The sequence below is a fragment of the Nymphaea colorata genome, chromosome 1 (genome assembly GCF_008831285.2).
Source record: "Nymphaea colorata isolate Beijing-Zhang1983 chromosome 1, ASM883128v2, whole genome shotgun sequence".
Lineage (NCBI taxonomy): Eukaryota > Viridiplantae > Streptophyta > Magnoliopsida > Nymphaeales > Nymphaeaceae > Nymphaea > Nymphaea colorata.
Window position 1 is genome coordinate 14,975,209 of NC_045138.2, and position 27,391 is coordinate 15,002,599.

General features: G+C 38.3%; 2 protein-coding genes and 1 pseudogene across 4 annotated transcripts; 2 read left to right on the forward strand and 1 right to left on the reverse strand.

Annotated features, from left to right (window-relative positions):
• Positions 1-8,546: 8,546 nt before the first annotated feature.
• Positions 8,547-12,020, forward strand: LOC116246016 (calnexin homolog). Its single transcript, XM_031617687.1, has 7 exons — positions 8,547-8,699; positions 9,338-9,441; positions 9,546-9,615; positions 9,713-10,842; positions 10,929-11,000; positions 11,309-11,425; positions 11,547-12,020. The coding sequence occupies exons 2-7, from the start codon at positions 9,358-9,360 to the stop codon at positions 11,685-11,687; spliced, it is 1,614 nt and encodes a 537-aa protein (XP_031473547.1). The 5' UTR covers positions 8,547-8,699; positions 9,338-9,357; the 3' UTR covers positions 11,688-12,020.
• Positions 12,021-12,642: 622 nt separating this feature from the next.
• LOC116246115 (histone deacetylase 8) lies at positions 12,643-16,567 on the forward strand. Of its 3 annotated transcripts, none has more exons than XR_007573018.1 (4): positions 12,643-13,013; positions 13,455-14,035; positions 15,044-15,908; positions 15,993-16,132. XR_007573018.1 is itself a non-coding variant. In XM_031617818.1 (3 exons), exons 1-3 carry the CDS (start codon positions 12,743-12,745, stop codon positions 16,305-16,307), a joined length of 1,167 nt encoding a protein of 388 aa, XP_031473678.1. In that variant the 5' UTR covers positions 12,643-12,742; the 3' UTR covers positions 16,308-16,567. The 3 variants fall into 3 exon arrangements, 1 of the variants encoding a protein (XP_031473678.1); XR_004170653.2 differs by having other exon boundaries at positions 15,144-15,908; XM_031617818.1 differs by lacking the exon at positions 15,044-15,908 and having other exon boundaries at positions 15,993-16,567.
• Positions 16,568-20,409: 3,842 nt separating this feature from the next.
• LOC116258498 (aluminum-activated malate transporter 8-like) lies at positions 20,410-22,163 on the reverse strand (annotated as a pseudogene).
• Positions 22,164-27,391: the final 5,228 nt, after the last annotated feature.

Genomic DNA, 27,391 nt, shown 5'->3' on the forward strand with positions numbered 1-27,391 from the left:
TTGACGTATTATATCATATATCCAAGCAAACTTGTATCTCAAACCTTACTGACATTAACTCAGCTGGAGAATTTGTGAAGGATGCTGCTGCATATGGATCTTGCGACCTAAGCTTTTTCATATTTAACTGCAGGCAGGAATACTTGTTTCAGAAACATGGAAAGTCAATTTTACGATCCAAAACCAATGTCCAATTGATTCAATTTTAGATGAGGTGCAGGACTAATATTCAAGAGATTCATGATCCATGCATTATTTATGAAGTTGGTCTAAGATAAAGAAAAATTGAGTTCCCATGAAGCTATACACTTATCAAATTCAGCATTACCTTCGTTAACGGCAAGCTCATCACCCTAACCAGGTTAGTCCATTTTTTGAGGTAATTTAGACAGCGCACCATATAGAAAATTGAAATCGACAGAATGACATGATCTTAAAGTGCCAAAAACGAGCCATTCTAAAAATGAGCCTGAAATAATTTTCTTGTTTCACCTTTGAAGATTAAAAGAAAAACATAGATGCTGACATGGTATGGGGTACTGAAGATGAGTTTGATATCAATTTTCTTGAACTTTGAACATAAAGAGAAGGCACCAAGTAGACATTTTTTTCACATTTAGGTCACGAACATGAAACCAGGATCATGAAAAAATTACAAGAAGTTGCTGAATATTTAAGCAAATAACAAACCTTTTTAAAAGTTAGCAAATAGTCATTCAACTTTTAAGAGATGTTTCCAAAGAGCCGCCTGTAGGGAGAAGAAAATTATTTTTTGATATAAAATAAAATATACCTCCATAAACAACAATTCTTTACTTGCTGACAAAAGATAGTTTTGTCTTCAAGAAAGGTGTTTTTGTCTGTTTTATATAAAAAGTTAATATTTTTTTTTGTTGGTAAACGGGTCTTTGAGAATCTCCCTGTAAATTTTAAAAGTTGGGTGATACTTTGTTATTTGACCAATGCCTCTTAAAGCAACCAAGATGAAACCATACTTTCAATCTTGGAGTACAGACAGTTCACAATAAGGCAGAAGCAATGGACGATGGACAAGGGACTAGTACCAAGACATTTTCTTACTGGAATGCAACAATGAACAGAACAGGGGATAGCACAAATGGTCCTCATGGATCGACCAGTTTGAGGCATCTAAAAGACTCGATGGTTTTTCTCATCCAGTCATCCTTTAGAAGTTAATTAAGTAAATTATTGTTTAAAGATCTGCATAGGAGACCTATTCCTGTTTTTCGTGTCGTTTTGGAATTTGATTAATTAGTTGCATTTCCTAGAAGCATCCATTGTTATCCATCATTTTCCTTTTCTTTTTAGTCTCAATTCTTTTCCCATTGCTCCAACAGAAAGTGGCTACAGAAAATTTCCCAACTCTCCTCCTTCTTCATGGCTTGCAGCCTCTATTCCAAATCGCATATTCTTTTGTGATATATATATGTTCTTGACCAGATAGGTATTGTAGTACCTTTATTACCTTTTGGTGGTGAGTATTGGGTTGTACTTCGCTTTCCATTTATTTCTCCCTCATGCTTTCCTACAAGCTTTCTTTAATTGCTTCAATAGCTCCGACAGTTGGCATATAGAATTTGGGATGCCACTTAGTAGACTAGCCTGTATATCGAGATGTCTTCTCCTTTCTACCTCAACATTTTTAACTAAGCTAAAGGAACTAAATAAGCACCAACTTGACTAGAAGCCATTAGATCAACTTTCCAAGGTTGACATTCCCATGGCTTCATTCAAGTGGACTGGTGTAACATGCTTTTTCACCTTAGGCTAAACAGTTTAACTGCACTATAGGTGTATTCTTGTTGGCAGACACTGAGGTCAAAGTTGGATGAAAAAAAAATAGAAGTTGACTCGGTTGGGTGGTAAGTTGGATCAGCCCCCAATAGGTTCTCCCAGGTGGCTGAGCTAGTGCTTAGATCTTATACATGGCATCTGCAAACTGTTAACAGATTTATGTTTCCTCCTCAAAATGGTGGTAGATGCAGTTTATTATTTTTTAAAATATTTAAAAAATGTTAAAAAGGACTTTTAAAACTACCGCCAACTTAGTGCCAACAGAAAAATTTATACTGAAAGAGTTTTTAGTAATCTTTGTCATTTCAAGTAGATCTAGAAGTTGGCAATATTCTAAACCATCCGATTCCCTATTTATTCCCCTAAGGTATGGAGATAACCATCCCTCCTCTTCAAGACCCATGTTTTAAAAAAAATTAAAAAGAGATTGTTGTTGTTGCCATTTCTTTTTCTAATAGAAAGATTGATCACTAGTTATGATTACAAGCTAATTGGTGATTAGTTAACACAGGAGCATCAGACTAATGCAGAAGACGAGAAATTTTGGATAATTCCATCATATACATTATTTGTCAAGCCATTCAGTTTGTCGTTGAATAATGACATGATCATTATATCTCTCTGAAACTTTAAACAGGTGTTGTCCATAGTAATGCTACGATCCACTGTTTACAGAAGTGGCAGATTTTCTAGCATAGTCCTGCAAATGGAACAGAAAAGGTTATATCAAAAGGAACATTTGGATAGTTTTCTATTCACCACTAGATTAATCTAACTAGCTTGATATTCTCAGAGCATTAAGAGTAGTATTTTACTAAATATTTGTAAGTAATGATCCATTCTTCTGTTGTGCATTTATGAAGCATGATATTGGTGATGATACGTTCATAGTGATATCAATTGTGCCGGAAATTCTCTGGAAATTCTACTGCACTCGATGCAGATGGAAACCAAAGAACCTGTGAAGGAGAAGTTGTAGCTCATCTTCAGTAGTAACTCTCCTGTGAAAGATAATTTTCTTTCACCTTCTTGTTTCAAATTCTTAAGTGGATCTTTCTTGGCTCTGAAATTCTCAAAGTCTCCTAAAGCATGAAAGGAAATAACGATTTTGAATGGGATTGAGTACAAAAGAAGTTTATGATCGAAAGCAAAAGCAAATCCTGTTCTTTCTGCAAGTCTTTAGACCAAGTCCACTGGCAGTTGGATGGAGCACTTGTTGGAGATCTTTTCAGCAGTTTCTGTTCATATTTTTTAATGGCCTTCAATGAAGATTATATTGGTCCAAGTCTCCTGCCCTCCAGTTTCGCTGGTACAAAATAATGACAGTAAACAGCTTCTGGTTGTGAGTTCCATACTGGCCTTCCTAAAAGTAAGAAGAGAATAGTTCTTGACCAAGAAACGACATCAAATCTTCAATTTCTAGGACTGGGTTATTCGCATCTTGAAGGATGAAGATTTTTATTCCAATATACCCCTACTTGGTTGTTAGACAACCAAAACTGTAAAGTTGGATGATGTTGGTCCAAATACTCATTTATTCCTCATCAGAATATAAAATAAATAAACAGCAACCATGTTTTTATAAGTGTTTAGATGATTGATGAACACTACATCAATCTTCTGAGCATGAAAAAACAGGTGAAGGGAATTTTGGCATAAAATCTATATTCTGCTGCTTTATCAGTCCATCCTTTTAGATGCCTAGGTCTTTGGCATAAAGACAAGAAATCAAGTCTCCCCTTCAGTGCCTTTTGGACGGAGTGTAACAACAGCCACTGCCACTCTGCTTAACCACAACCATGCATAAAGAGGCTTTCTAGCCTATAGACATGCAAACTAAACAAAGGAATGTGGGTTGGAGGGTGATGAATGGTTGACAGTGGGTACCATTTGGTGAAAGCTTTTTATTTGATTGTGCTGCATCCACAAGTACTGTCTTCTGGTTAATGGGATCCTGAGCCTTACTCCATTTTAAATTTGGTGAATGGTGCACATGTGATGCACACATTGAAGTCAGCCGTATTTTATTTCTTCTGCATCAGTTCTAATGAGTGTCATCAACACGAAACAACCATATAAAGAAGTCGTACAAGTTGCAGCTGCTTTACCTTTGATTCTCGAGTTGAAGTGGTCTGTGTGCTTTGGCTGGTGCCCTGGAATCCATTTCAATTTCTGAAGGTCTCCATGCCTGCTGAGTGTCTTTGACACAAAAATATTGTTACAATCATTGGCAACCACCAGTTCCTTACTGGCTGCTAAGTGACAAAAAACATGCATAGACATGCATATGCACACATGCATGCACAGGCGGTGGAGAATTAGGACAGGTGATACTTAGAACAGAAAGGCTCTTAGTCCTGCAACTGATGTGTTGCTGATTGCTAACGCGACCATATTGCTTGATACAAGGAAAAAAAAAAAAAAACGAAACCTCATTCTTTGAATCATGTGCAGAGGAAAAAATGCTTCTTCATTTGCAACTTACCAACTACAAGAGATTGTCATGTTAAATATAAGGAAAAATATGAAGTAGCAAACAAGTAATGGGCCTTGGACCTTGATTAGTGTGGAGATGACAAGGGAACAGAGTATCTTAGCAGGCTTTTGATACCTTTGTGCAGCTGTTGAAGGGAATTCTTAAGTGAAGACAGAGAAAAAGCTGTCTTGAGTACATGGTATTATATCACCAAGGATTTTGCTTTTATTGTTTGATTAAAGCATTTCATGAACATGGAACAACATGGAACTGCCTTTCGTCACATGGTCAAAGCTAATGTACTCAGAGGAACCAGTGGTAGAGGCTTGTTATGGCCTGTCAGACTTAACCTGCTCTCCAACTATGTAAAGCTAATAGTACTTTGTCGTCAAGAAGGAAAACTGATTATAGGCATGTCAGCATGCAGCTAGAAAGGATGATTAACTCTTGGTTGCAGAAAGAAAAACTTAAGCATTTGGGCATATAGCATATCACAGAGTGCCCAACCTTTTTATTGAGAGAAATTCCTAAAGAATAAAAAAAATGTTAATTCTTGACATAAAATGGCACGGTACCTCTTGAAGACAAAACTACCTTGCGTCCGTCAAGGGAAGGAAGGGTAATGCCTTGGCAAGAGCATACTTTCGGTCATTTTAAATCAAAAATTGATATTTTTTTTGTTAGAAAAGGGTAGACATAGTTTTGTAATTTTTTTCGATATTCTTTATATCTGGATGTATAACAGCATACAGAATCTGAAACAGTTAGCAACTAGATGCCATCTTCTTGTTTCTCAGAACTGGCTAACAGATTTGAATTTGGGTTGAACATCTAATAAACCCAACAACCCAAAATCTCTATCAGATATGCGGATATGAGTTTAAATGTAGAGATTCATTTTAATGTTCTTTTATTACCTTTCAATACTTTAATTGATCTATTTTCGGTAACCAAAAAAAACATTTTTAAAGACGAATAAACGCAAAAATCCTACATTCTCGTTTTCGATATTTGTAAAAAATTTCAAATTCGCATACTGAACCCAGTTGGATTCGCCTTCTCAGTGTATGGAGCATAGCTACTCAGCTCTGAAAGGGTTGATTTAAGGACCTAGGAATAATTTGACAAAGTTAAGATATTGAGGAACTCTTAAAGTTAAAAGCCCTACATCAGGGGTGGAGCCAAGGGGAGGCCGGGAGAGGCCTGGCCTCACCTCATCTCAATTTTTTTTATTTTACATACAAAATTTAAAAAATATTATTTATCTTATATAAAAGATTGAAAAAATTATAATTCGGCTTCAGTTAAAAATTCTTGACTCTACCCCTACCCTAGATGAAGTGTTGCCTGCCATTCTACATTTCAAATTTGGTGGCAGGAAGAGTCTATATATACTTTGGGGAGGACGAGAGACGTCTGAATCGGAACTGGAAGAGCATAGAGGGAGCAAGTTACATTTTATGGCCCTTAACAAGGGACTATGTGTTGCAGGATAAATTCAAAATGGCCCTACTAAGTTAACTGAAAGATCCTTCCCCGATAAAGGCAAAAGTAAAATTTACAAAATTATTAACAAGGGACTATGTGTTATAGTAAAATTTCACTGAAAGGTCAATTTCGTGAAATTCAGACTGATTTTTTTATATAAATTTTAAATGAAGACCACCTTATGTGATTTTTTAATCTAGTCTCACACTTGTCATGAAAACTATATATGAAATGAAAGCCTGAAGTGGCTTTTCATGAATTTGAAAAAATAGAAAGCGTTACCAGCACCTTTTTTTAATATTTCCTTCTATAGCTAAACCACATTTTTATCCAAGTTTTTTAGCTTTTTAGGTTGAATAGAATTCACTCAAGATTTTATTGGCAGTTTCCGTAAAAGGTATGGTATATTTAAGAAAATTATGAAGAGTAGTCTCTCTTTTAAATTATAAGAAAAAAGTTCCTAAAATTGTGTTTTCTTCTTTAGTTTTTTCTAAAGGGAGTAGTTTTGTATTTTTTTGGGCCAATACGTATTACTATCCTTGGGCCGCCCTCGAACGCATAGTACAAGAGGCCTATACCGGTGATTGTGTCACCGGTAAAACTTCCCAGCAGTGAGATGTCCCGCTGCCATGCTCACCGTTGGTCCGGCCCTCGGAACTGGCTACAGCAAGGGACCGCTGCCAGAAATATCCACACAAAGTGGGTTTTGTCGCCGGTAAACATACATATCGGAGAAAGAAATCACGGCTAAAACATTGTCTACCGGTGCAACAAATCTACATCTGTAGCCTGCTTTCATTTTATCAAAAAACAGAGACATAATAACAAAATAAGGTGCAATAAAATAAAATATAAATTAAAAATAACAGACAAACATCACAAGGCACAAACTAATTCAGCAAAAAAAGGTTATGGGCAGGGCTTTCAATTAATATTGGTGAATTTTCTTAGACATCACTCATCAATTATGGCTCTTCATGCACCGGGTTCACCATGCTGGTCTCCTAGTTCAGGACTCAGCCCACTCGTCTTAAACCTTCACATAGTGCATATGACTTCTGCACATAAATGATCAAGACCCACCTTAATTTACCTCCACAAGTCCCACTTCTTCCATTGCTTCTGCAAACAGCATCTTCCATGGCAGAATCCACGAATAAACAATCACTTAATGAGTGTGAGATGCTGAAAAGATCAATCCCATGATCATGCTTGTCATCACTCTTAAGTCTTAATTAGAAAGGCTACAGATACTTCAAGGTAGGTTTAATGTGAAATGAGAAAAAAGCAGCAGAACACTGACCTGCAGCGGAACCTGACATGAAGCTATCACTGCCAGGGGATGAAGGTTGAGTACAATGTGCAAGTGTTTGATACTGTCCTGCCTTGACTGCCATGTTCACTGCTAAACTTTCAATTTAGAAGGAGGGCAGGTCAACCATATTTGTGAGTCTGTAAATGCACAAACGAAATCTATATACACTGAAGTACCTTCTCAGATCTCGTACGCTTATTTTTCTATCAAGAGAGCTTGGAACAAGTAGAAGTTCTTCTGGAACAGCTAATTGCAACACCCTAAAAGGATGAGAGAGCAAAAAAACTTCAAGTGAAATTACAAACTAAGACAAAGAAAAAGTACCAACTTAACTTACGTTATAAACCCGTCATGAGCTCGCCAAGGAGCAACCATGTTTCCACTTCATGCATCAAACGTCTAATATATCTTGTAAAATTTTGAATTTTCTCAAACCCCTTTGATAGAGGTCGTATCTTTGTATGGGTGCATTTTCACATATGTGTATGATGTGTTTGTTGGGGAATTATACATATAATAATTAGTCCCTTAACCAACCCTTTTGAGTTCTGTAAGTTGTGCGCCTTCTGACGTTTCCTTGTAGATGCATGACACCAGCTAGAGGCTGTAACACAAAACTTGTTATTGTAATTTATATAATGAGCAATCAAAATGTAGGCTGAACTGCATAAATAACAAATGCCAAAACACACAATAGACCAAAATCTGATAGAAAATGACAACAGAAATAAAAGAAAGCAGAGCTGACTTTTTCTTAACCTGTATTAATCTTACACATACACGACTCCTAATCTAATTCTAGGGATACTTTGAAGAGGTCGAAGCTCCTCCTTTTTTGCTCTTGCTCCTCTGGTTTAAGATTCTTTCGGGACCTAAGTGAACTTATGATTATCCCCAACTTGAGATAGCGCTTGCCACAAATGGATTTCTTGGTTTTTATCGGCTTGACCAACTATGCTATACCATGTGAGCCTTACGACACATCAATAAACCCTAAAGCCAGATAAATACATGATATATGCTAGCAAATTAAATTACATTAGAATTTTTGGAGGAAGATGACCGATGGCCATAAGGCTGCTAGGGGTTATTTTTCTCCCTTGGTATACAATTGTACATGTAAAGAGTTACTAAAGTACATTATTTTAGGAAAATGAACTGGTTGTGGTACTCTCATGCAATGGAAAGAAATAAGGAGCTCTAAAATTAGTATCACCTCAATGTTGATTTGATTACAGTGAGCACAGCCTTTCCTTTTTTTTTTTTTTAAAAATAAAGGATCGGGTCTGGGTTCGCTATTTTCGGTTTTGATCAAGACATAATAGAATCCAACCCAAATCCAGTTCCCTTTCTTCTCTTGCCATTGGATAATAAAAACTTATGCCAGTGCTTGTAAAGATCTCTACCTCCAATCTGGATCCCCCTAGATCTATAACAAACTCGGATCCGGAATTTGTTTCCAAACATTTTAGTCCGACAGGCCACAGCGGGTGTGTCATTAAAATCCCAGTGGGGAAAATTTGGCCCGTTTAGGGCACCACGCTGCTGCATCGCTGCCTTCTTGTTTGCAGGGTCCCTGTTCACCCCAGGGGACGACATCACCAGGTTCTCTCTCTCTCTCTCTCTCTTTTTCCTCCTGTGTTGTTCCATGGAGTATGTTTGCTCTCTGTTTGGAGTTCGACAGCGATCGGACTCACTAAATCGAATGTGGGCGCCATTTTTCTTTTGGTTTTTGCTTTGGGTACTGCAGATCCGTGGATATATGCCATAGATCAGCCAGTGGGTTTTTCTTCTGCCCACTCGATTTCCCTTCTTCTTGTTCCATTTTCCCTCTTCTCCTTCCGCACCCCCTCTCTCGTTCCGTGCGTTTGATTGTTTCCCTTCGGAATGATACTTCTACATCATTCCAAAGTGTTAAGTATAATGTCGATGCGTGTATGCTATGCCTGCAATTAGTTGTGCCATTGTTTCATTTGTTTCTTTGTTGATCGATAGATTTCGGTGACGGTGAAGTTCTAGGGTTAGATCTCTTTATTCTTGTTTCTAGTTGACACATTGTCTTCAGAGTTGAGGACCATGTTTTTATTATATGTTCTTCTTTACTTGTTTTGTTGTTTCTTTGTCGGGCATGAAGACTTCGAGTTTTTTGGGTTGATTTAAGGTTTAGAGGAGGTGAATCCGTGAAGGTTCACTAGCGAATGGTTTTACGGAATTCCTTTGACCGTAATCATCTCTTTCTGCAGGTTTAATCAGTCAGGGTGTCATGATGGATCGCAAACGAATCTGCATTTTTTCCTTTGTGATTTTGCTGCTGATTCAATGTTTTTCCGTTAATGCTTCAGATGAGGTGAGTTTTTTTCCGAATCATTTGATTTTTCTCTGTAGATTTTATAGATCCGATCTAGTCTTGGCTTCTGGTCGTTTTGTATTGATTCATCCTTTATTCTTTAGTTGTTCTATGAGTCGTTCGACGAAGCCTTTGAAGGTCGGTGGATTGTCACTGAGAAGGATGATTACACAGGTTGGTTTCACGACTTGTAAACGTCACGCTTCTGAATTTGTCTTATATGTTTTTTTTTTTCATAGCTTATGCCGTTATCTGTCATCGTTTGATCTAGGTGTATGGAAGCATGCTAAGAGTGAGGGACATGATGATTACGGTCTTCTTGTGAGCGAAAAGGCAAAAAAATACGGCATAGTTAAGGAATTAGAAAATGCAGTAGAGTTCAAGGATGGAACCATTATTCTGCAATTTGAAACCAGGCTGCAGAATGGGCTGGAATGCGGAGGGGCTTACTTGAAATATCTTCGACCTCAGGATGCCGGATGGACACCCAAGCAGTTCGACAATGAATCGCCATACTCGATTATGTTTGGACCAGATAAATGCGGTTCCACTAACAAGGTCCATTTCATTGTGAAGCACAAAAACCCTAAATCTGGCGAATATGTTGAGCACCACCTCAAGTATCCTCCATCAGTTCCTTACGACAAGCTCACTCACGTTTACACTGCTATCATCAAGCCAGATAATGAACTGAAGATCCTGGTTGATGGGGAGGAGAAGAAGAAGGCGAACTTTCTGTCGCAAGATGACTTTGAACCAGCTTTTGTGCCGCCTGCTACAATTCCTGATCCGGATGACAAGAAACCGGAGGATTGGGACGAGCGAGCCAAGATTCCAGACCCTAATGCTGTGAAGCCAGATGACTGGGATGAAGATGCACCGATGGAAATTGAAGATGAAGAGGCTGAAAAGCCTGAGAGTTGGTTGGATGATGAACCTGAGGAGATTGATGACCCAGAAGCTACGAAGCCGGAAGATTGGGATGATGAGGAGGATGGAGAGTGGGAGGCCCCAAAAATAGATAATCCCAAGTGCTCAGAAGCTCCAGGCTGTGGGGAATGGAAGAGGCCCATGAAGAGGAACCCTGCTTACAAGGGCAAATGGCATGCCCCCATGGTTGATAACCCCAACTACAAAGGCAACTGGAAGCCGCAACAAATTCCAAACCCTGACTTCTTTGAGCTTGAGAAACCCAACTTTGAGCCTCTTGTTGCAATTGGCATTGAGATCTGGACAATGCAGGATGGGATCCTATTTGATAATATTCTGATTGCAAGTGATGAGAAAGTCGCGGAGACATACCGTGAGAAAACATGGAAGCCCAAATATGACGCCGAGAAAGAAAAGCAGAAGGCTGATGAAGAGGCTGCGGGTCTGCCAACAGGGCTTGCGGGCTTCCAGGTGACTACCGTCCTGCCAGATTTTGATATTTCATGTTCTTTCGTGGTGCCTGTGCCTTGTGCTGATCTGGTTCTCGTTTTCTGCAGAAAAAAGTGTTCGATATCCTTTACAAGATAGCTGGCATACCATTCTTGGAAGCATATAAGCCCAAAATCATTGTGAGTATTCACATTACAATTCAAACATTATTACTTTCATAGTCTATATCGTGGTGACAAATTTCTGATATTTACGGGGTGACAGCATGACAAGGCCATCAGGACCTTGCTCCTCACCCTCGACCTCATGGTCACGGGCTGCGTCAGTGGACTTGCCCATGTTGGAAGCAGTCGCTCTGCCTGCCTAGCAGGCCTGCTTCGGCACCACTAGGGCAGATCCCAAGTGCAGTTCTTGTGATGGGTGAAAGAAACATGAAGAATGATCTTCATGTTGTAGCGAAATATTAACCTGAATGGTTGAAATGCAGGATGTCATTGAGAAAGGTGAAAAGCAACCTAATCTGACGATTGGAATATTGGTTTCTATTTTGGTGGTTATCATCACTCTCTTCCTTAGGGTTCTGTTTGGTGGGAATAAACCATCCGTAAGTTCTTCGTTCTTTTTCTGTTCAATTTTTTCTGTTGCATTTTAGTTTTAAAACTTTAATTAAGCTGCTCCATTTTGGTTCCTGCATTAAGTCAACAACGTGGTCCCTTTCTTCACAGGTGCCACCTCAAGCTGCACAGATAGAGAAGGATGATGGGCCCGGGGAGACAGATAATGGAGACAACATAGCTGAGAAGGATGAGAATGAGAAAGAAGATAACGCTGCTCCTCGACAGAGGAGATCCAGGAGAGAAACATAGTTAAATTTGTCAGAGTTTTGAATTAGAGTAGTCTCACAGCTACATGCTGTGCTTTCTGTGAGTGACTGGGTAGAAGGGCATTGTAGTGTGGAAGCTATGAAACTGTTCTTAGTGTTCCTGGTCATTTTAGGAAAATCTCTAGTATCTTCAGGGCAGCATTGTCGCCTGTTCTAACTTTTTATGTACTTTAAAAGTTTTTGAAAAGTCTTCCGTTTGTGGCTTGAATATGGTGCTTCTTGTTTCTCATTTTTTTGCCTCATTTGTAGCCTAAAATCTTTGAAGTGATTTGAGGACGCACTAGTCAAACTGTTGGAATTTTATGTGATCTTCTCACGTGAGCATTGTTGCAAATTTTGCGTGCAATTTAATTTGTTACCCGTTACTGGCTGTCACTTGTTGAATTTGTACAAAATTCCTCACGCATTATCGTCGTCCTTTCAGAAGAATCAAGCTAAGCGATCAAATTAGGTTAGGCTTATAGGCCGATATTGTTTGAGCGTCTCTACTTCAATTTAACCATTATTTTCATGATCAAATATTTCGGTTGAGGATCATTGGACTTGCAGTTGGAAATGTTCTATTTCACGTACCAGCAGCATGTTTCTCTGCCTTGTGAGTGGTCTTCTTAAATGAGTTGATGCAACTTGAAGGGGGCAATATTCCTGACCAAGTAAAAAAAGTAACAATTTACAAAGATAAAAAAATTATGAAAAATTAAGGACCTGTTTGAATACACACTCAGCAAAAGTGACAAAATGCCCTTTTTAACTTGTTTGGGTGATTCACTACCCCTTCATGTAAAAGCCAACATGGAAAAGATTTTTTTTTTAAACTTATTAAAAAAGAACATATATTTTGAATATGTCATCTAAAGTCTAAAAAATGTATATTTTTTAATTAAAAAATCCTAATATATTTCCGCGCTTTCCTTTTTCTTCCCTGCGTGTGTTGATTTTTGTGCACTCAAAACACCTTGATACTCTTTAGTTCACAACCCTCAACGCCACCCAACTCGTCCTCGGCCCCCTCGACGGTGAGTGGGGAGGGCGGCGCCGATGGCTCCCGCAGAGGCGCCGCAGCAAGGAGACAACGAGATCGTCCACGTTTTCTGGGACGATCGGATGCTGGCCCATGACACCGGCATGGGCGTCTTCGACACGCTCTTCGATCCTGGGTTCTTGGAAGTGCTCGAGCCGCATCCGGAGAACGCCGATCGAGTGAGGAACATGGTCTCCATCCTCAAAAGGGGTCCCATCCACCGCTTCGTTTCATGGTACGAGGGAAGACCTGCCCTCATACCTGAGTTACTTTCGTTCCACACCCCTGGTACTCTCTCCCTCTCCCCTCTTCACCCCTAATAGGAAAAGTATAATCGATAACTGCCCATATTGAATGTTGTAATCCTGTAGCTTGTGATGGAACTCTGTCGTTTGGTGAATTTGATTTTTCAGTGTGGCAGTAGCTTTGGTCTTCTAAAAGTCAACCCTGATGGGAAATGGATGATTGCTCATGTTGATTTTATTTTTTTACCCTATATCTCGTGAAACTTTCTAATTTATAGTGTTGTTTTTTACTTGTGACAACTTTCCTACTAAGTTATGCACATGAGCACTCGTTTCTGAGAAATGTGCTTGATCAATCTGTACAATCATTATCTGGATCGTTGCTTATCTGCCTTTTCTTGATAGTGGTTACTCATGTGTATTAAGAACCATCTTTCTTTCTTGAGATAATTTTACATAGCTTAGACTTACAAGTGGCTTTCAGGCTACATTAAGGAGCTGCAGGATGCAGATGCAGCTGGTGGCAGGGAACTCTGTGCAGGCACGATGCTCAGACCTGGTTCATTTGATGCTGCACTTGTTGCTGCTGGAACGACACTTTCAGCAATGCATCACATACTGGATGGACATGGAAAGATTGCATATGCATTAGTGCGTCCACCTGGTCATCATGCTCAGCCAACACAAGCTGATGGCTATTGCTTTCTGAATAATGCGGGGCTTGCAATTAAGCTGGCTCTAAGTTCTGGTTGCAAACGCGTAGCAGTAGTGGACATTGACGTCCATTGTGGAAATGGAACTACAGAGGGGTTCTATAACTCGAATGACGTCCTCACCATATCCCTTCATATGAACCATGGGTCATGGGGACCATCCCATCCTCAAAGTGGTTCCATTGACGAATTAGGTGAAGGTAGGGGCTTGGGCTTTAACTTGAACATACCCTTGCCAAATGGAACCGGAGACAAGGGCTATGAGTATGCAATGATGGAATTGGTTACTCCAGCTGTTACCAAATTTGATCCAGATATGGTAGTGATGGTTATTGGGCAAGATTCTAGCGCGGTAAGTCTAAAACCTTGTATCCTAAATCACTTTAGTTCTTGAAATTTTTAGCTTTCCAATTCTAGAGCCCTTGTCCTCATGTAAAACACAGCTGGTGTATAATCTTGTGCACTAGTTTGCAACTTACGATATAGCACTAGGGTAGTACATGCACGAACTAACACCATAAACGAGTTTTCATTCAGGGAGTTACGAATTACTTATACATTATGAGTATTTGAGATAAATATCATTCTCCATTTGGACCTTTATCTTGAGGCAGACTATCATGTTACTGAAAATTAAAATACAAAAAAAGTTGGATGTCTCTAGGCCAAGATCATTTTATATATTCACATGGGTACTTTAGGTGTGAAGCTTACTCCTAGGGATAGGTAAAGTTCAGTCATCTCTCTCGATTTACAAATTTAATGCCCATCCAGTTCTGATGCCCTTAGTTGAAATCATTAATTATAGCAGCTTTTATGTGGAGACATATGATAATTCAGCATTTCTAGCTTCCAACATCAGAAGAGTCACAGAGTCCCAAAACGATATTGTTCTCACTGAAAGTGCGTTTACTTTTGGATTCTTGAACAATGCAGTGGGGATTAAGGACATTATCTTGACCTACTATACTACTTCTGCTTTTCTTTGTTATGGCAATAGTTTTGCCTTTTTACTACTATTTTTCTTTACCATCATTCTTTTAACTGCATCCCTATCACTTTTCCTGATTGTTACAAATTTCAGCATCAGCTTCTATCTAGCTCTTGCTTCTGGCACTCAAGGATAACCCTTAGCATCCCTGTATTGGCTCGCATTAGTGTTTTGTCATCCTTATTCTGTTTTTTGTGAATTTTGTACCTCATAGGGTAGCTAAAAATGTTATTAATCAATAAAAGATGTAACTGACATTGTGGTGAACATCATACCTACTGGAAATTTTTAGTTGAAATCTAGAGATTATAGGTCGGGTAGTCTGTTTAATGCAATGATTTGAAGAGTAATCAAATTTGCACTGTTTAGGGCATGAAGGTAATTTGAATTTGTGCAAGAGCGAAAAAGTAAAAAGCTGCTGCTTCTGGTTGTAGCTTCACACTGAGCTGCTTGATGGTAATGTTGATAGGTGGATCATGGATGAAAGCAAGCTTTATTAAGAGGTGAAATGACTGCAGGGTGAGGATATGCTGCTTTTGCAGTCATGACAGGAATTCCAGAATTGTCATAGAATGCTGCTGGCCGACAATCTTGGCATCGGCTTTGAGATCATTACTTTTGCTTGGAGAATAATAGAGAGAATACAGCCTCGGATGAGGAGGATTGTTACTATGTCAGGAGGCGCAGAAAATGAAGTTTCTGGCTATGAAGAAGTTCAATGACTTGTAGCTCCCCTATCATTTCCTTGTCTGGTCATGAAGATCTTTTTTAAGGCCACGAGGTTCCTGTGACAACATTGTAAAAAGCTCAAGTAAATCTTTCATAATTTGCTGCGAGATCCCACCACTCCAGGTACTCAATCGGAAAATTGGGCCTTAAATGGGAACATGCTTAGTTGTATTCTGCTATGCCACAGTGACAGAAGAATGACATAGTTTCAGACAATGAGGCTTGACACATATTACTACCCAAATGGGAGTAGCAGCTGTTTGACCAAAAAAGGATGAAGTTCGATGGTTTGATTGATACTAGACATTAAACACAGTAGTTCGATGCTGCTGGGACAGCCTGGGAGGTGATACAGAAGGCAAGGCAGCCATAATGATGGAAGGGTGACACAGTTTAAACAAATGACGTTTATCACAAATTGCGAACCAATTGAAAATGTCATCAATTTCACATCATCTTCTGTGCAACACATTCTACTCTGGAGTTTAAATTAATTACTCAAGAAGTTAGCTTTTCCTTGTCTTCTCAAAGAAAACATCAGTGCGCATGGTTGGTTTTATGTAATTAACTTGCTTTTTGAATGGTGCAGTTTGATCCCAACGGTCGACAGTGCCTAACAATGGCCGGCTATAGGAGAATCGGTGAAATCCTGCGCGACCTGGCAAATGTGCACTCAAAGGGACGAATGTTGATTGTTCAGGAGGGAGGATACCACGTGACATACTCGGCCTACTGCGTCCATGCAACTCTAGAAGGCGTTCTTCATCTTCCAGTTCCTCTCCTTCCAGACCCTATTGCTTGTTACCCGGAGGACGAAGCCCTGCCCGTCAAGGTCATAGACTCCATCAAGGAATACTGGAAAAAGAATGTAGCTTTCCTGCAAGAAGAAGATAAGCCTATGTAAGAGAGAGAGAGAGAGAAAAAGAGAGAGGGAGAGAGCGGAGTTGAAGGACTCAGGGCAATGTTTCTCTTGGTTCGCTGTTGTCAGAAGAACAAAATATTGTTTCGCTGTATATGAGAAAAATATTGATTGTGAATTTGTGTACTAGATGGGAGAGAGATTCTGAAAAAGGCTGAAGCTCCTCCCCTTTTGGCCCTTTGGGGCTTAGGGCTATGTGTTGTATGTGTTATATGGGAAAATGGACGAATATGTATATTACTTCATATGGATGCCCATGTCTTTTGTTGCATAGACAATGAACAACAAAGAATGAAAATAAACGTTGAAAGGAAAAATACTAATCACCAAGGATCTTAAATCCACAGATACTAAGTCTCCCTCCCTAACCCTAGTACCTCTGAGTCATGTTTTTTTTTACGTGTTGTGGATGAGAGTCCCTGTTTGTTTAAACAGTGGGTGGCATGAATTTAAGACCAGCGTCTGCTTTGAAATCTAAGGTTATCAAACACCACTTAATTGCATTTGAATCCTATGAAAATCCAAACCCCTGTTCGATAAAATCAAATTGTACATTAATTTAGGTTTGTGTTTGTTTTAACATGTAGCATAGATTTGAAATCTATGCTTTGAGATCTTCAAAACAGTGGCCTCGAATCTAAGATTGGAGGCTATTCCGCTATCAAGCACAACCTTAGTGTAATTATTCACATTTGGCTCTGCCCTCAAATTTGGAAGTAAGTCCACTGGAAACTCGATAAACCGATCCATTGTTTTCAGAATAGATCATAAGTACAATTTCTTTTGACAGTTCTGATCCAATTTGATTTGATGAGTCAACTTCAATCTGGAGCAGACTTATTTCGGATAAATTCTCGTATTCACATTTAGCTTGCGATTCAGTTCGCCAGCAATTTTTACAAGGAAAATATATGTTCATTGCCACTTTCGATCAGCTCAATATATTTACGTCTTTCTAGACGCTTGTGTATCATCTCAGTATCTTGATTTGTTTATAGTGAACCTGGATTTTTAGGTTCGGGTCTGAATCATGCCATGATGGTAACTTTTTCGGTTTTGATTAAGACATAATACTTAATAGAATCCAATCCAAATCCAGTCCTCTTTCTGAGTCCTGCTATTTTAAGTCGAGCGGATCCAGGAGCGTCCATTACGGATGGGTCGGTTCTGAACACGGTCCGATTCATCAGGTAGCCTACCTGAAGAAGGAAAAGGTAAAGCGGACCCCAGCAAGATCCCTCCTCTCTCTCTGTCTCTCTGTGCGTGGAAGCGAAGAGTTTTGGGTTGGGAAGGAGAGAAGTGAGGAAGAAGATGGGGGTTCTTTCCAACAGGATCGATCGGGAGATCTTTCAAATGGATCCCGCGATTGATCATCTCAGCTTTCGAGGGTTAGATAAGTGTCACGGTTTGATGGAGACGATGGCTGAAACGGTCTAAATGCCACATGTTCTAGTTCTTCCATTACTCATACTCCCGGAGGTGAAAGGCTAGTCTCTAGAGTTTGTTTATCAGGAAAGGCTATACGAGAGGTTAGGTGGGTGTAGAGAATCATTCCATTTAGAGAAAAGATATCGAAATCAGGAGAAACCATGACCAACCCATTTGGAACCCTAAATTCATTATCTTTTCCTTGTTAACCATTTTTGTTATTGATAATTAAACTGGTCGGCATGCACCAGAAGCTTGGATGAATAGAATAAAGATGTCATGACTCAGTTTCAAATGCTTCCAAAAGAATGGCCCCCTTTTGCTTGCTTTTCGTTTTTTCTTTTTTTATTTAACAGAACAAGATGCCTAAGCATGTTCTTATTTATGAAACTACATGGTTAGAATCATACCTCTCTTTCATGAGTTTGACAGGTAACTATGACCCTTTAATTTCTACCACAACATGGGGACCTTGTTTATCATAATCTGAATTAACATTAGCCAGGTGTTCAGATTTTGCTGTGGCATCGGCTGGCATATGGTTCTCGAAGGTGGCACGGACTGACAATTCTTCGACACTCGAGACGATAACGTCGATTCGGCTCAAAACCTCTATGAGTATAAAGGCCACAGTTGCAAGAGGGAGTAGGTCCATTAGAGCTGGGCCTGTAACAGTGTCTCCATGTGCAGTATGAAAATTGGGATGAGCTTGAGGCAGCGACTTGAGGGCCGTATACAGTTCCATGGCGGCATCATTGGCAGAGTCGATCAGGGGCTCAATGGAGGACGGTCTGTTCATGCTGTCTATGTCCATTGAGAGCTGCTTCAAGACCATTGATGACAATGAGCTTACCTTTAAGCGTGGCACCTTTAGTTGTTGGCGAAGAGCTTTGGGTGCCTACATATGGAGAAAAACACTCATCCTGCCTATTTTCTGTTCTTATTGTTACTGCATGTCACTTTAAAGAATATGCAGCAACAGGCACATGCCTCTCCCTCTCTCTTACACACATGGGACTGGTTTAGTTTATTACAAATTTCAAAAGCGGAGATGACAGAGAGAGACTTTACTTTGTGTTCTGACTTGGTTGCTGCATTGAGTGCTTCAACACAGTAAGCACAAGCCCGAGTGGCTGCACTGACCTTCAGGGATTGCTTCCATGGATGAAGAAACCCAAACCGCCCATGTGCAGGTTCCCATCGAGCAAGGTTTGCCTTGAAAAAACATGGGCATTCTTTAGTTAGGTAAAGGGTTCATTCACTACATAGAAAAAGCTCAAATAAATAGAAATCATGCATTTCTCACCTAATCAGCCACACCTGCATGTATAGTTAGCGGGCAACATACACTTGCATACACACGCACACATATTGGCACACACAACAGAGAGATGTATCTATGGGTGCTCGTTCTGTGATGGTGTTGTACCATTGATTTAGTGATCTGTGATGAATTTTGAAATTGGAAAGAAACTACTTATAGATGCAGGATGAGTAATGGGTAACTTCCACAGGAAAGCTAAACATTTTATATTGATGTATTTGGTTTCTCACCATCAATTCCTCTTTAGCCTTCGGATCAAGCACCGCTCTGTATCCTTGAAGACCAGAAGTATCCATAGTTTTGAGTTCGTCCCCTTTTTCCTCTTCATTAAAGTACTCCTCGACACAACCTGAAATTCCACATTTCATACTTCATAGCCTCACAAGCCTTCGATTGAAAATTGATTATAAAGTAGAGATAAAGATGAAAAAGTTAGTTCAGGTCTTCGATTGAAAATTGATTATAAAGTAGAGATAAAGATGAAAAAGTAAGTTCAGGCCTAAAGGTTTCTCGGTTTATAGTTTCTCCACCTGTCTGGGGCATAAATTTCAAATTTTTGAATCGAAAAACTTCCAGATTTTTTATCGTCCCAAATTGGCCTAACATGCCTGCCCAAGAAAGATGCTCAGATTTTGGCCACAGGAAAATCATAATATAGATTTTATATTTTTAGTTGGTATGCATGGTGATTATATATCTCAATGCTTACGTTCTAAGACTCCATATATAACTCTTGGAATCTGCATACTAAGAAAATATGGCCACCACCATCAGACACTTGGTTAATACAATTAGACAACTAACCAAAGTTGCCGTAGGTAAAGCAGTATCTCAGGAAGATGGATGAGAGCTACAATTTTGAGTTCACAACTTTCATTCTCAATCTTTCTTTATGATACATTTCTTGCACTATCTACTTAAATCGTGTACCGAAAAATGTTTTCATCATTCTTTATACATGTTTTATTTTTCTGCCTTTTCGTGTGTGTGCGTGTGTGTATATATATATATATATATATATATATATATATATATATATATATATATATATATATATATACAGGCAGGGGCGGAGGGAGGGGGGGCCGCCTGGGCCTTGGCCCGGGTGAGCGCATGATTTTTTTTTTTAATATTGAAAAAATCAAATTTTTTTAGTTTGGCCTAACCTGTCGCTCTTCTTCACCCGACCTATCGCTCTTCTTTGCCAGACCTGCGAACTGTTTGACCTGTCCTTGAAAAAAATCTTGGATCCGCCCTTGTATATAGGTATGTATTTGTTAGAAAGAATACATAGAGTAAGATAAGTTACTGATGCATGAGCCATTTTGTGAAGAGTGAATGGTCAAGTTGAAAACTTGGAGGACAAAAAGTCTCACGGGGCAAAAAATGAGTCTAAGCCCAAGCAATTCTCCTCATTGATTGATTGATTGGCCTGGTTGGCGCAAGACTGGAATCAAATGAAATGGAATGAGTTTGCCAAACAAGTAAGAGAAAAAAAAGGGGGAACTTAACCCAAAGGAGGAGAAAATACGGACCTTCCAAAGAATCAGCAAGTGTCTGCAAGTTGACATTGAGTTGTGCAGATCTCCTCCTGCCCACGCAGGACATATCACTATAGACACAATCAAACACAAAGAGCCACCAACCACTACAGTGGAGACAAGTTCCCACGCCAACTTGAATAGTTTCTCCTCTCGAGACCAGGCTCAATGTCAGAATGAAGATCAAGGCTCCATAGTCATATTTGACTTTAATTTCTGGAAAGAATCTTGAAGTAGACGCTGAAGCTGCACTCAGTCGGGTTGATATGTTCAATATTCAAACAAACAGGTCAAGAGCAAAGAAAATGTAAAGAAATTCAGAAGACCAAGTTTGTGATTTCTGCTAACTTTTCGTTCTGATTACCAAGTAAGAAGATGGAGGCACCAAGGATTATGGGTTCATCTTTTTCCCAGCAAGGCTGGCTATGTAATGGACTCCAAGACCCAGTGATCCAGCAACTAGAGTTCCAAATGCTCTGCTAAGACCTTTGCTTAAAGTTCCACCTTAGCCATTAAAAGAAGCTAGATATTAGCAATTTCTATAAAAAAAAATCTTAAACAATATCTAAAAGAGTTTATGTAGTTCATTATAGAAGGTGTACAGATGATCTTAAAAGAAAAATTAATAGTTCCATATTCCTAATATATTAACGCACTCCCATTTGAGCTCATGTGAAATGCACTAAGACAAGGAGTTTTGAAGAATTATAGCATCATCAAATGTAATTTAACGCTGCAATCATTGGGTAATGCTCAAAACCTTAATAACAAAAATTGCTACATTTTACAACATCGCACACTCTTGATGTATTTTCCTTTCCGAAAAATTGAACAGATGTGTTATCCTTACAATTATAAGGACATATGTGTTAGGCCCCAAAATTCTTATCAATTCATTTTGGAAAATCCTTAAAGTTATTCTTCTAAGGGAGCATGAAATTATACCAACCCACGTAGACAAGGCTTTAGGTGACCTTCCATTTTTACTTTATGGCAGAGCAAAGGGAATCATGTTAAAAGCCTGCGAACTTCAAAAATTTTTTTTTTTTGTTGCTGTTCTTTGAAGTTGAAATCCCCTCGTTCATTTCATTAATAAAAGAAGAAAAACACTGCCAATTTCAATCAAATCAATCTAGCTTAATTTCAATTTTGTTAACCATATTTTAAACAAAAAGCGTAGCCCATATATAAAAAAAACCGAGAAATTTAAAACTGATTTTTAAGATCAGAAACAAAATCATTAAAAGCTCTTATACTGTTAAACTAGACAACTACTACTACTTATTGACAGAGTTAATATCTGTTGTTGTTGCGCCAAATTAATGATCAAAGAATTACAAGTATATATCTTAGCTACAAAAGCGAACCATTATGCAAGCAATTAAAGGTAATAAGAAAACAAGCAGTAGGGACTCGCTTACCAACAATATATTAAAAAACGACAGCTACTGTTATGACAGCCCACATGGCATTTCCTTCCATGCCTTCATAGAGAGGCCTCATGAAATAGAAGATCGTGACAATGGTGAGTGCGCACCTTGAAGGCATGACATATTGTTCGCATCATCAAAATTTTTGGTATTTTGGTTTTTGAAATACTCGAAAAAAATGAGTTTTGTTTTGAAAATGAAAGATAAAGGGACTCACTTGTCGATACGAGAATCAACCGTTCATGGCGCTTTTACCTGGAGTAATCAATCCAAGGGTTAATATCTATCATTGATGCATTTCATTTTTGCTTAAACATCTTTTCATTTTATATGCGGTGTAGTGATTGAGAAAATGTTGAAGATTTCACGTTTGAAGACTTTGAGAAGTTCTTTGTAAATATTAAGAAAATTTTGGAGGTCTATTTTTGAAGTTGCTTTAGTGTTCTCTTAAGACTTTAAGTAGGTTTGAGATTTTGTTCTAATTCGGTTACCACTTAGTTAGAGTTTTATCTTCTCTTCCTTAAGTTCTTTGGAGTGGTGCTTGTGATCATCAATGATGTTAAGTAAGTGTAATGCATGAATGCATTAATCGTAGGTGATTAAAACATTCCTACCACAACATTCGTCTAAAATGCATTCATACCATATCATACCTTTAAGTTTTTTGTTTTGATTGAGGTTGTGGACCATCAAGCCATGAATTCAATGTTGAGACATTACTTGCGTTTTGGTCTTAGTGAAGTCGTTAAATGAAAATAATATTGAAAGAAAAATATGTTCAAAGGAATGAACGATAGAGTCCTAATCAAAAGAGAAAGATGGAGAAAAAAAAAGAGAAAAATATTTTGAAGATCAATAAATTAGAGATTTTAAGGTGAGGAAGAGGTACATACTTTTGTATGCATACATGTATATATGAATATGTGTATATATGTGTACACATAATGCGATCACCTTGCGTGATTGCAAAATGCGATCGCGCAAGTGCGTATCGCGCGGTGCAAAAAAAATCTTTTTATTTTTTAAATTAAATGAAATTCCATAAAATATATAAAAAATGTTATTTATATAGAAAGCATAATATATTTTTTATTTAAAATGTAAAAAAGGTTTTTCAAGTAAAAACATAAAAATTCACTTTTTTTGTTTAATTTATCTAAAAGGCATATAAAATATTTTTTTTTGGTTATAAAAGGTTGGTTGACTCCATTTTAAGCGACTCCGAACTCGCTCCAAATCCGATTTTGGTTTAGTCGGACGTCGACTCATTCGAGCATGCAACTTGGGATCAAAAAATGTTTTCGCGTGAGAAATGAGTTCTTAAAGCAAAGGGAAGGTCCGTGCATGCGCGACGCTCAAATTTTGTCGTTTCAAACTTGATTCGAATTTTGGGTCTGAAATGCTCAATTTGGATCTGAAATTGGGTTTTGTGTTTTAATAAAAGAGCGTATTATTTAAAAAAAATTGAGGGTGATTACAGATGTCCCTCTTTGTTACGTGCTAGCCGTGCTTAGTGACAAAGATAAGCGCATCAAATTTTTCAAACAAAATATGTGCAAAGTGATGTCTCAGGTTACTCCCCCTCACTTCAATTGGTTGTTTGAGCTTGAATTGCAAGTTTAACCCCTTACATGCATGAGTTTGTCAATATTGAATTCAGGTTTAACCCTTTGAAATGAGTTGCCTTGGCTAGCATTGTAGGTTTGACCCCTTACCTACGTGGGTTGCCTTCATATTGCAGGTTTACCTATTACCTGCATGGGTGGGTTGCTTCGAAAAGCCCTTGGCCAAACGGCCAAGTTGCGCTTGCTCCATAAGGTTTTTTTGTCTAATGACAAGGTTAAACAAGACTATATTCAAGCAATGAAACAACATGAAAATGAAATATTACTTCACATTCTCATGCTCTCAATGCCCTTAACAATAGTTTTTTGACTTTAAAATAGAGATTTTAGGCTATCTTATATGAATGAAGAAATGAATAAGGGAGAAAATGAAGAAACCAAAATAATGCTATATTCAATAAAAGAGAGAATATAATTCAATCATGAAATGAGCTTATCTTTCTACGATCCCGGTGCACTCTTGTATAGCTTCTTCACTCAAGAATAGAGATTTGAAGACTATAGCCATAGAGAGAGGAAGAAGGAAAAAAAAAAAAAAGGAAAAAAGTGGAATGAGATTTGGGTTACATACTTCTAAATGAGAAAGGCTTAGAGGAAATGAGCACCTTAGCTTTGATTGATCCTAGGTCTCATTGAGTGAAGCTCTATGATGATGACAACGTAGCCTTCAAGAGATCTTCGTGCTAGTTATTACTCAAGACGGAGGAAAATAGGGGTATTTATAGAGAGTTTTAGAGCCAAAACTCAAAATTTGAATTTTTTTTTAATTTCACAATATTTTTATCCGAATTTCAAAAAATTTTGAATTATTTTCAAAAAATAGGTTTTGACTAAATGGGATAGGCCATTAGCCCTGCAAACACCCTTTTGAGGTGTGGGCAGGGCTATTGCGGTTTTCGCAAGAAAAGAGGAGGGGCTTGCACTGTTGCAGGCCCCGGTCGGGCGCTGTCGTGCGCCAGGCGCAACAGCGCACCGTAGCATCGCTGGCAATCGCGTAATGCAATCGCCCTGCGCGATTGCATGTCGTGCGGAGAAAAAAAATCTTTTTATTTTTTTTAAGTTAAATGAAATTCAATAAAATATATATAAAAATTATTTATATAGGAAGCATAATATATTTTTTTATTTAAATTGTAAAAAAGGTTTTTCAAGTAAAAACATAAAAATTCATTTTTTTGTTTAATTTATCTAAAAGGCATATAAAACAATTTCTTTTTAGTTATAAAAGGGTGGTCGACTCCATTTTGAGCGACTCAGAACTCACTCTAAATCCGATTTTGGTTTAGTCGGTTGTCAACTTGTTCGAGCGTGAGACTTGGGTTTAGAAATTGACGTGAGAAATGACTTCTTAAAGTGAAGGGAAGGTCCGTGCACACGCGACACTCAAATTTTGTCGTTTCCAACTTGATTCGAATTTTAGGTCTGAAATGCTCATCTGAACTTGTGTTTTGTGTTTTGATAAAAAAGCGTATTATTTAGAAATATTTGGGGACACCTTCTCCCATACAGTCTTCATACTTGTGCTTACTGTCGTTTTTGTGCTTGCAGCACCTCGAAAGATGCATGCAAAGATTCCATCCTTTTGTTCCCCTCCAACGCCCTTCAATGGAAATATTTCATTCGTTTGCACACATCAAACCATGGCTCTCTCGCTTGCTCTCTCTCTAAAGGTTGTTTGGTTATCACCTAGGTGTCAAAGTGATATATGAGAATGATATGCTTTTGGCTTGTGTTCTTATGCACCGTACGGCTTCAAAACTGGTGTTTGCAGAAATTGAAGTCCCTTTAAGTGGGGATGACTCATCCAAAGTTTTTTGAACGAGGAACTTTTTCCAGTACTTCCCACGGTCCATCTAGGCCCTTCGTTTCCCAATTCTTCTGGTTCCTTCTGCTTTATGAATTTCTAGCTAGCTTTGTTGTTAATTCGGGAGCTGTATTGTTCTTCAAATATTACAGATACCAACCTGCATTTCTACTATTAAATCAGCTTGAGTCTGCCATTTTCAGATATATATTCTTCTTTTCTTGGCTTATTGCAGCAAGAAACTGAATACTGTACACCAAACTGATGATAAAATACAAGGATTGATTGAGAAATACATTCAGTTTTAAGTGTAGAAAAAGTACCCAGCTTTGACGGATTGTATCATATATCCAAGCAAAATTGTTTCTCAAACGTTACTGACCTTAACTCAGCTGGAGAATTTGTAAAGGATGCTGCTGCATATGGATCTTGCGACCTAAACTTTTTCATATTTAACTGCAAGCAGGAATAGTCGATTCAAAAACATGGAAAGTCAATTTTATGATCCAAAACCAACGTCCAATTAATACAACTTTAGATCCAATTATGAGAGGTGCAGGACTAATATTCAAGTGATTCATGGTCTATGCCTTATTTATGAAGTTGGTCTATGACCAAGAAAAATTGAGTTCCCATGAAGCTATATGCTTATCAAATTCAGCAGTACCTTCCTTATCTTAAACGGCAAGGTCATCACCCTAACCAGGTTAGTCCATTTTTTGAGGAAATTTAGACAGCGCACGATACTGAAAATTGAAATAGACAGAATGACATGATCTTATAGTCACAAAAACAAGCCATACTAAAAATGAGCCTGAAATAATTTTCTTGTTTCACCTTTGAAGATTAAAAGAAAACATAGATGCTTACATGGTTTGGGGTACTGCAAATGAGTTTGATATCAATTTTCTTGAACTTTGGACATAAAGAGAAGGCACCAAGTAGGCATTTTTTTCACATTTAGGTCACGAACATGATACCAGGATCATGAAAAAATTTCAAGAAGTTGCTGAACGTTTAAGCAAATAACAAACCTTTTTAAAAGTTAGCAAATAGTCATTCAACTTTTAAGAGATGTTTCCAAGGAGCCGCCCGTAGGGAGAAGAAAATTATTTTTTGATATAAAATAAAATATACCTCCATAAACAACAGTTCTTTACTTGCTGACAAAAGATAGTTTTGTCTTCAAGAAAGGTGCTTTAGTCAGTCTCATATAGGTTTTGATGTGCACCACCACGTAAAAATGATTAGACTCAAATCACATTCAATTAAAATAAAAGATTTCAAGGACTCACATACAGAATGGTCTACACCAGTTAAGACAGTAACTCGTGGAGCTAATGGGGACTGCAACTTCACCCTCAACCAGCCTTGCAATTTTGAGTTTTATCTTTTGCGTTTTAAACGCAAACTGACACCCATCTGCAAATGCCTAAAAGAATATACTTTTCCCTGTAATTTTTCCTCCTTTGCAAGTAGCGTTAAAATTACGCGATATTTTTCTCTTTTGTTTTGTTTTTTTGTAAGAAAATCGTGACTTACTGGTCCACGCTCTTCTATTTATATCTTTTTCATCGCAGTTTGCGGCAACAATATTTCTGTCTACTTTGCAGCAGATCAACTTTCTTCCTTTTGAGGAAAAAATAGGACGGACGTAAACCGTCCAGTTTCTTCTTATTTAACTTAATGTCTATCTAACTGGTGTAAGTGGAAGTCAGTAAGTGGAAGCGGACACCATAGTATTACTGACTTCCACTTAACACCAGTTAGACATTAAGTTAAATAAGAAGAAACTTGACGGTTTACGTCCGTCCTATTTTTTCCTCAAAAGGAAGAAAGTTGATCTGCTGCAAAGTAGACAGAAATATTGTTGCCGCAAACTGCGATGAAAAAGATATAAATAGAAGAGCGTGGACC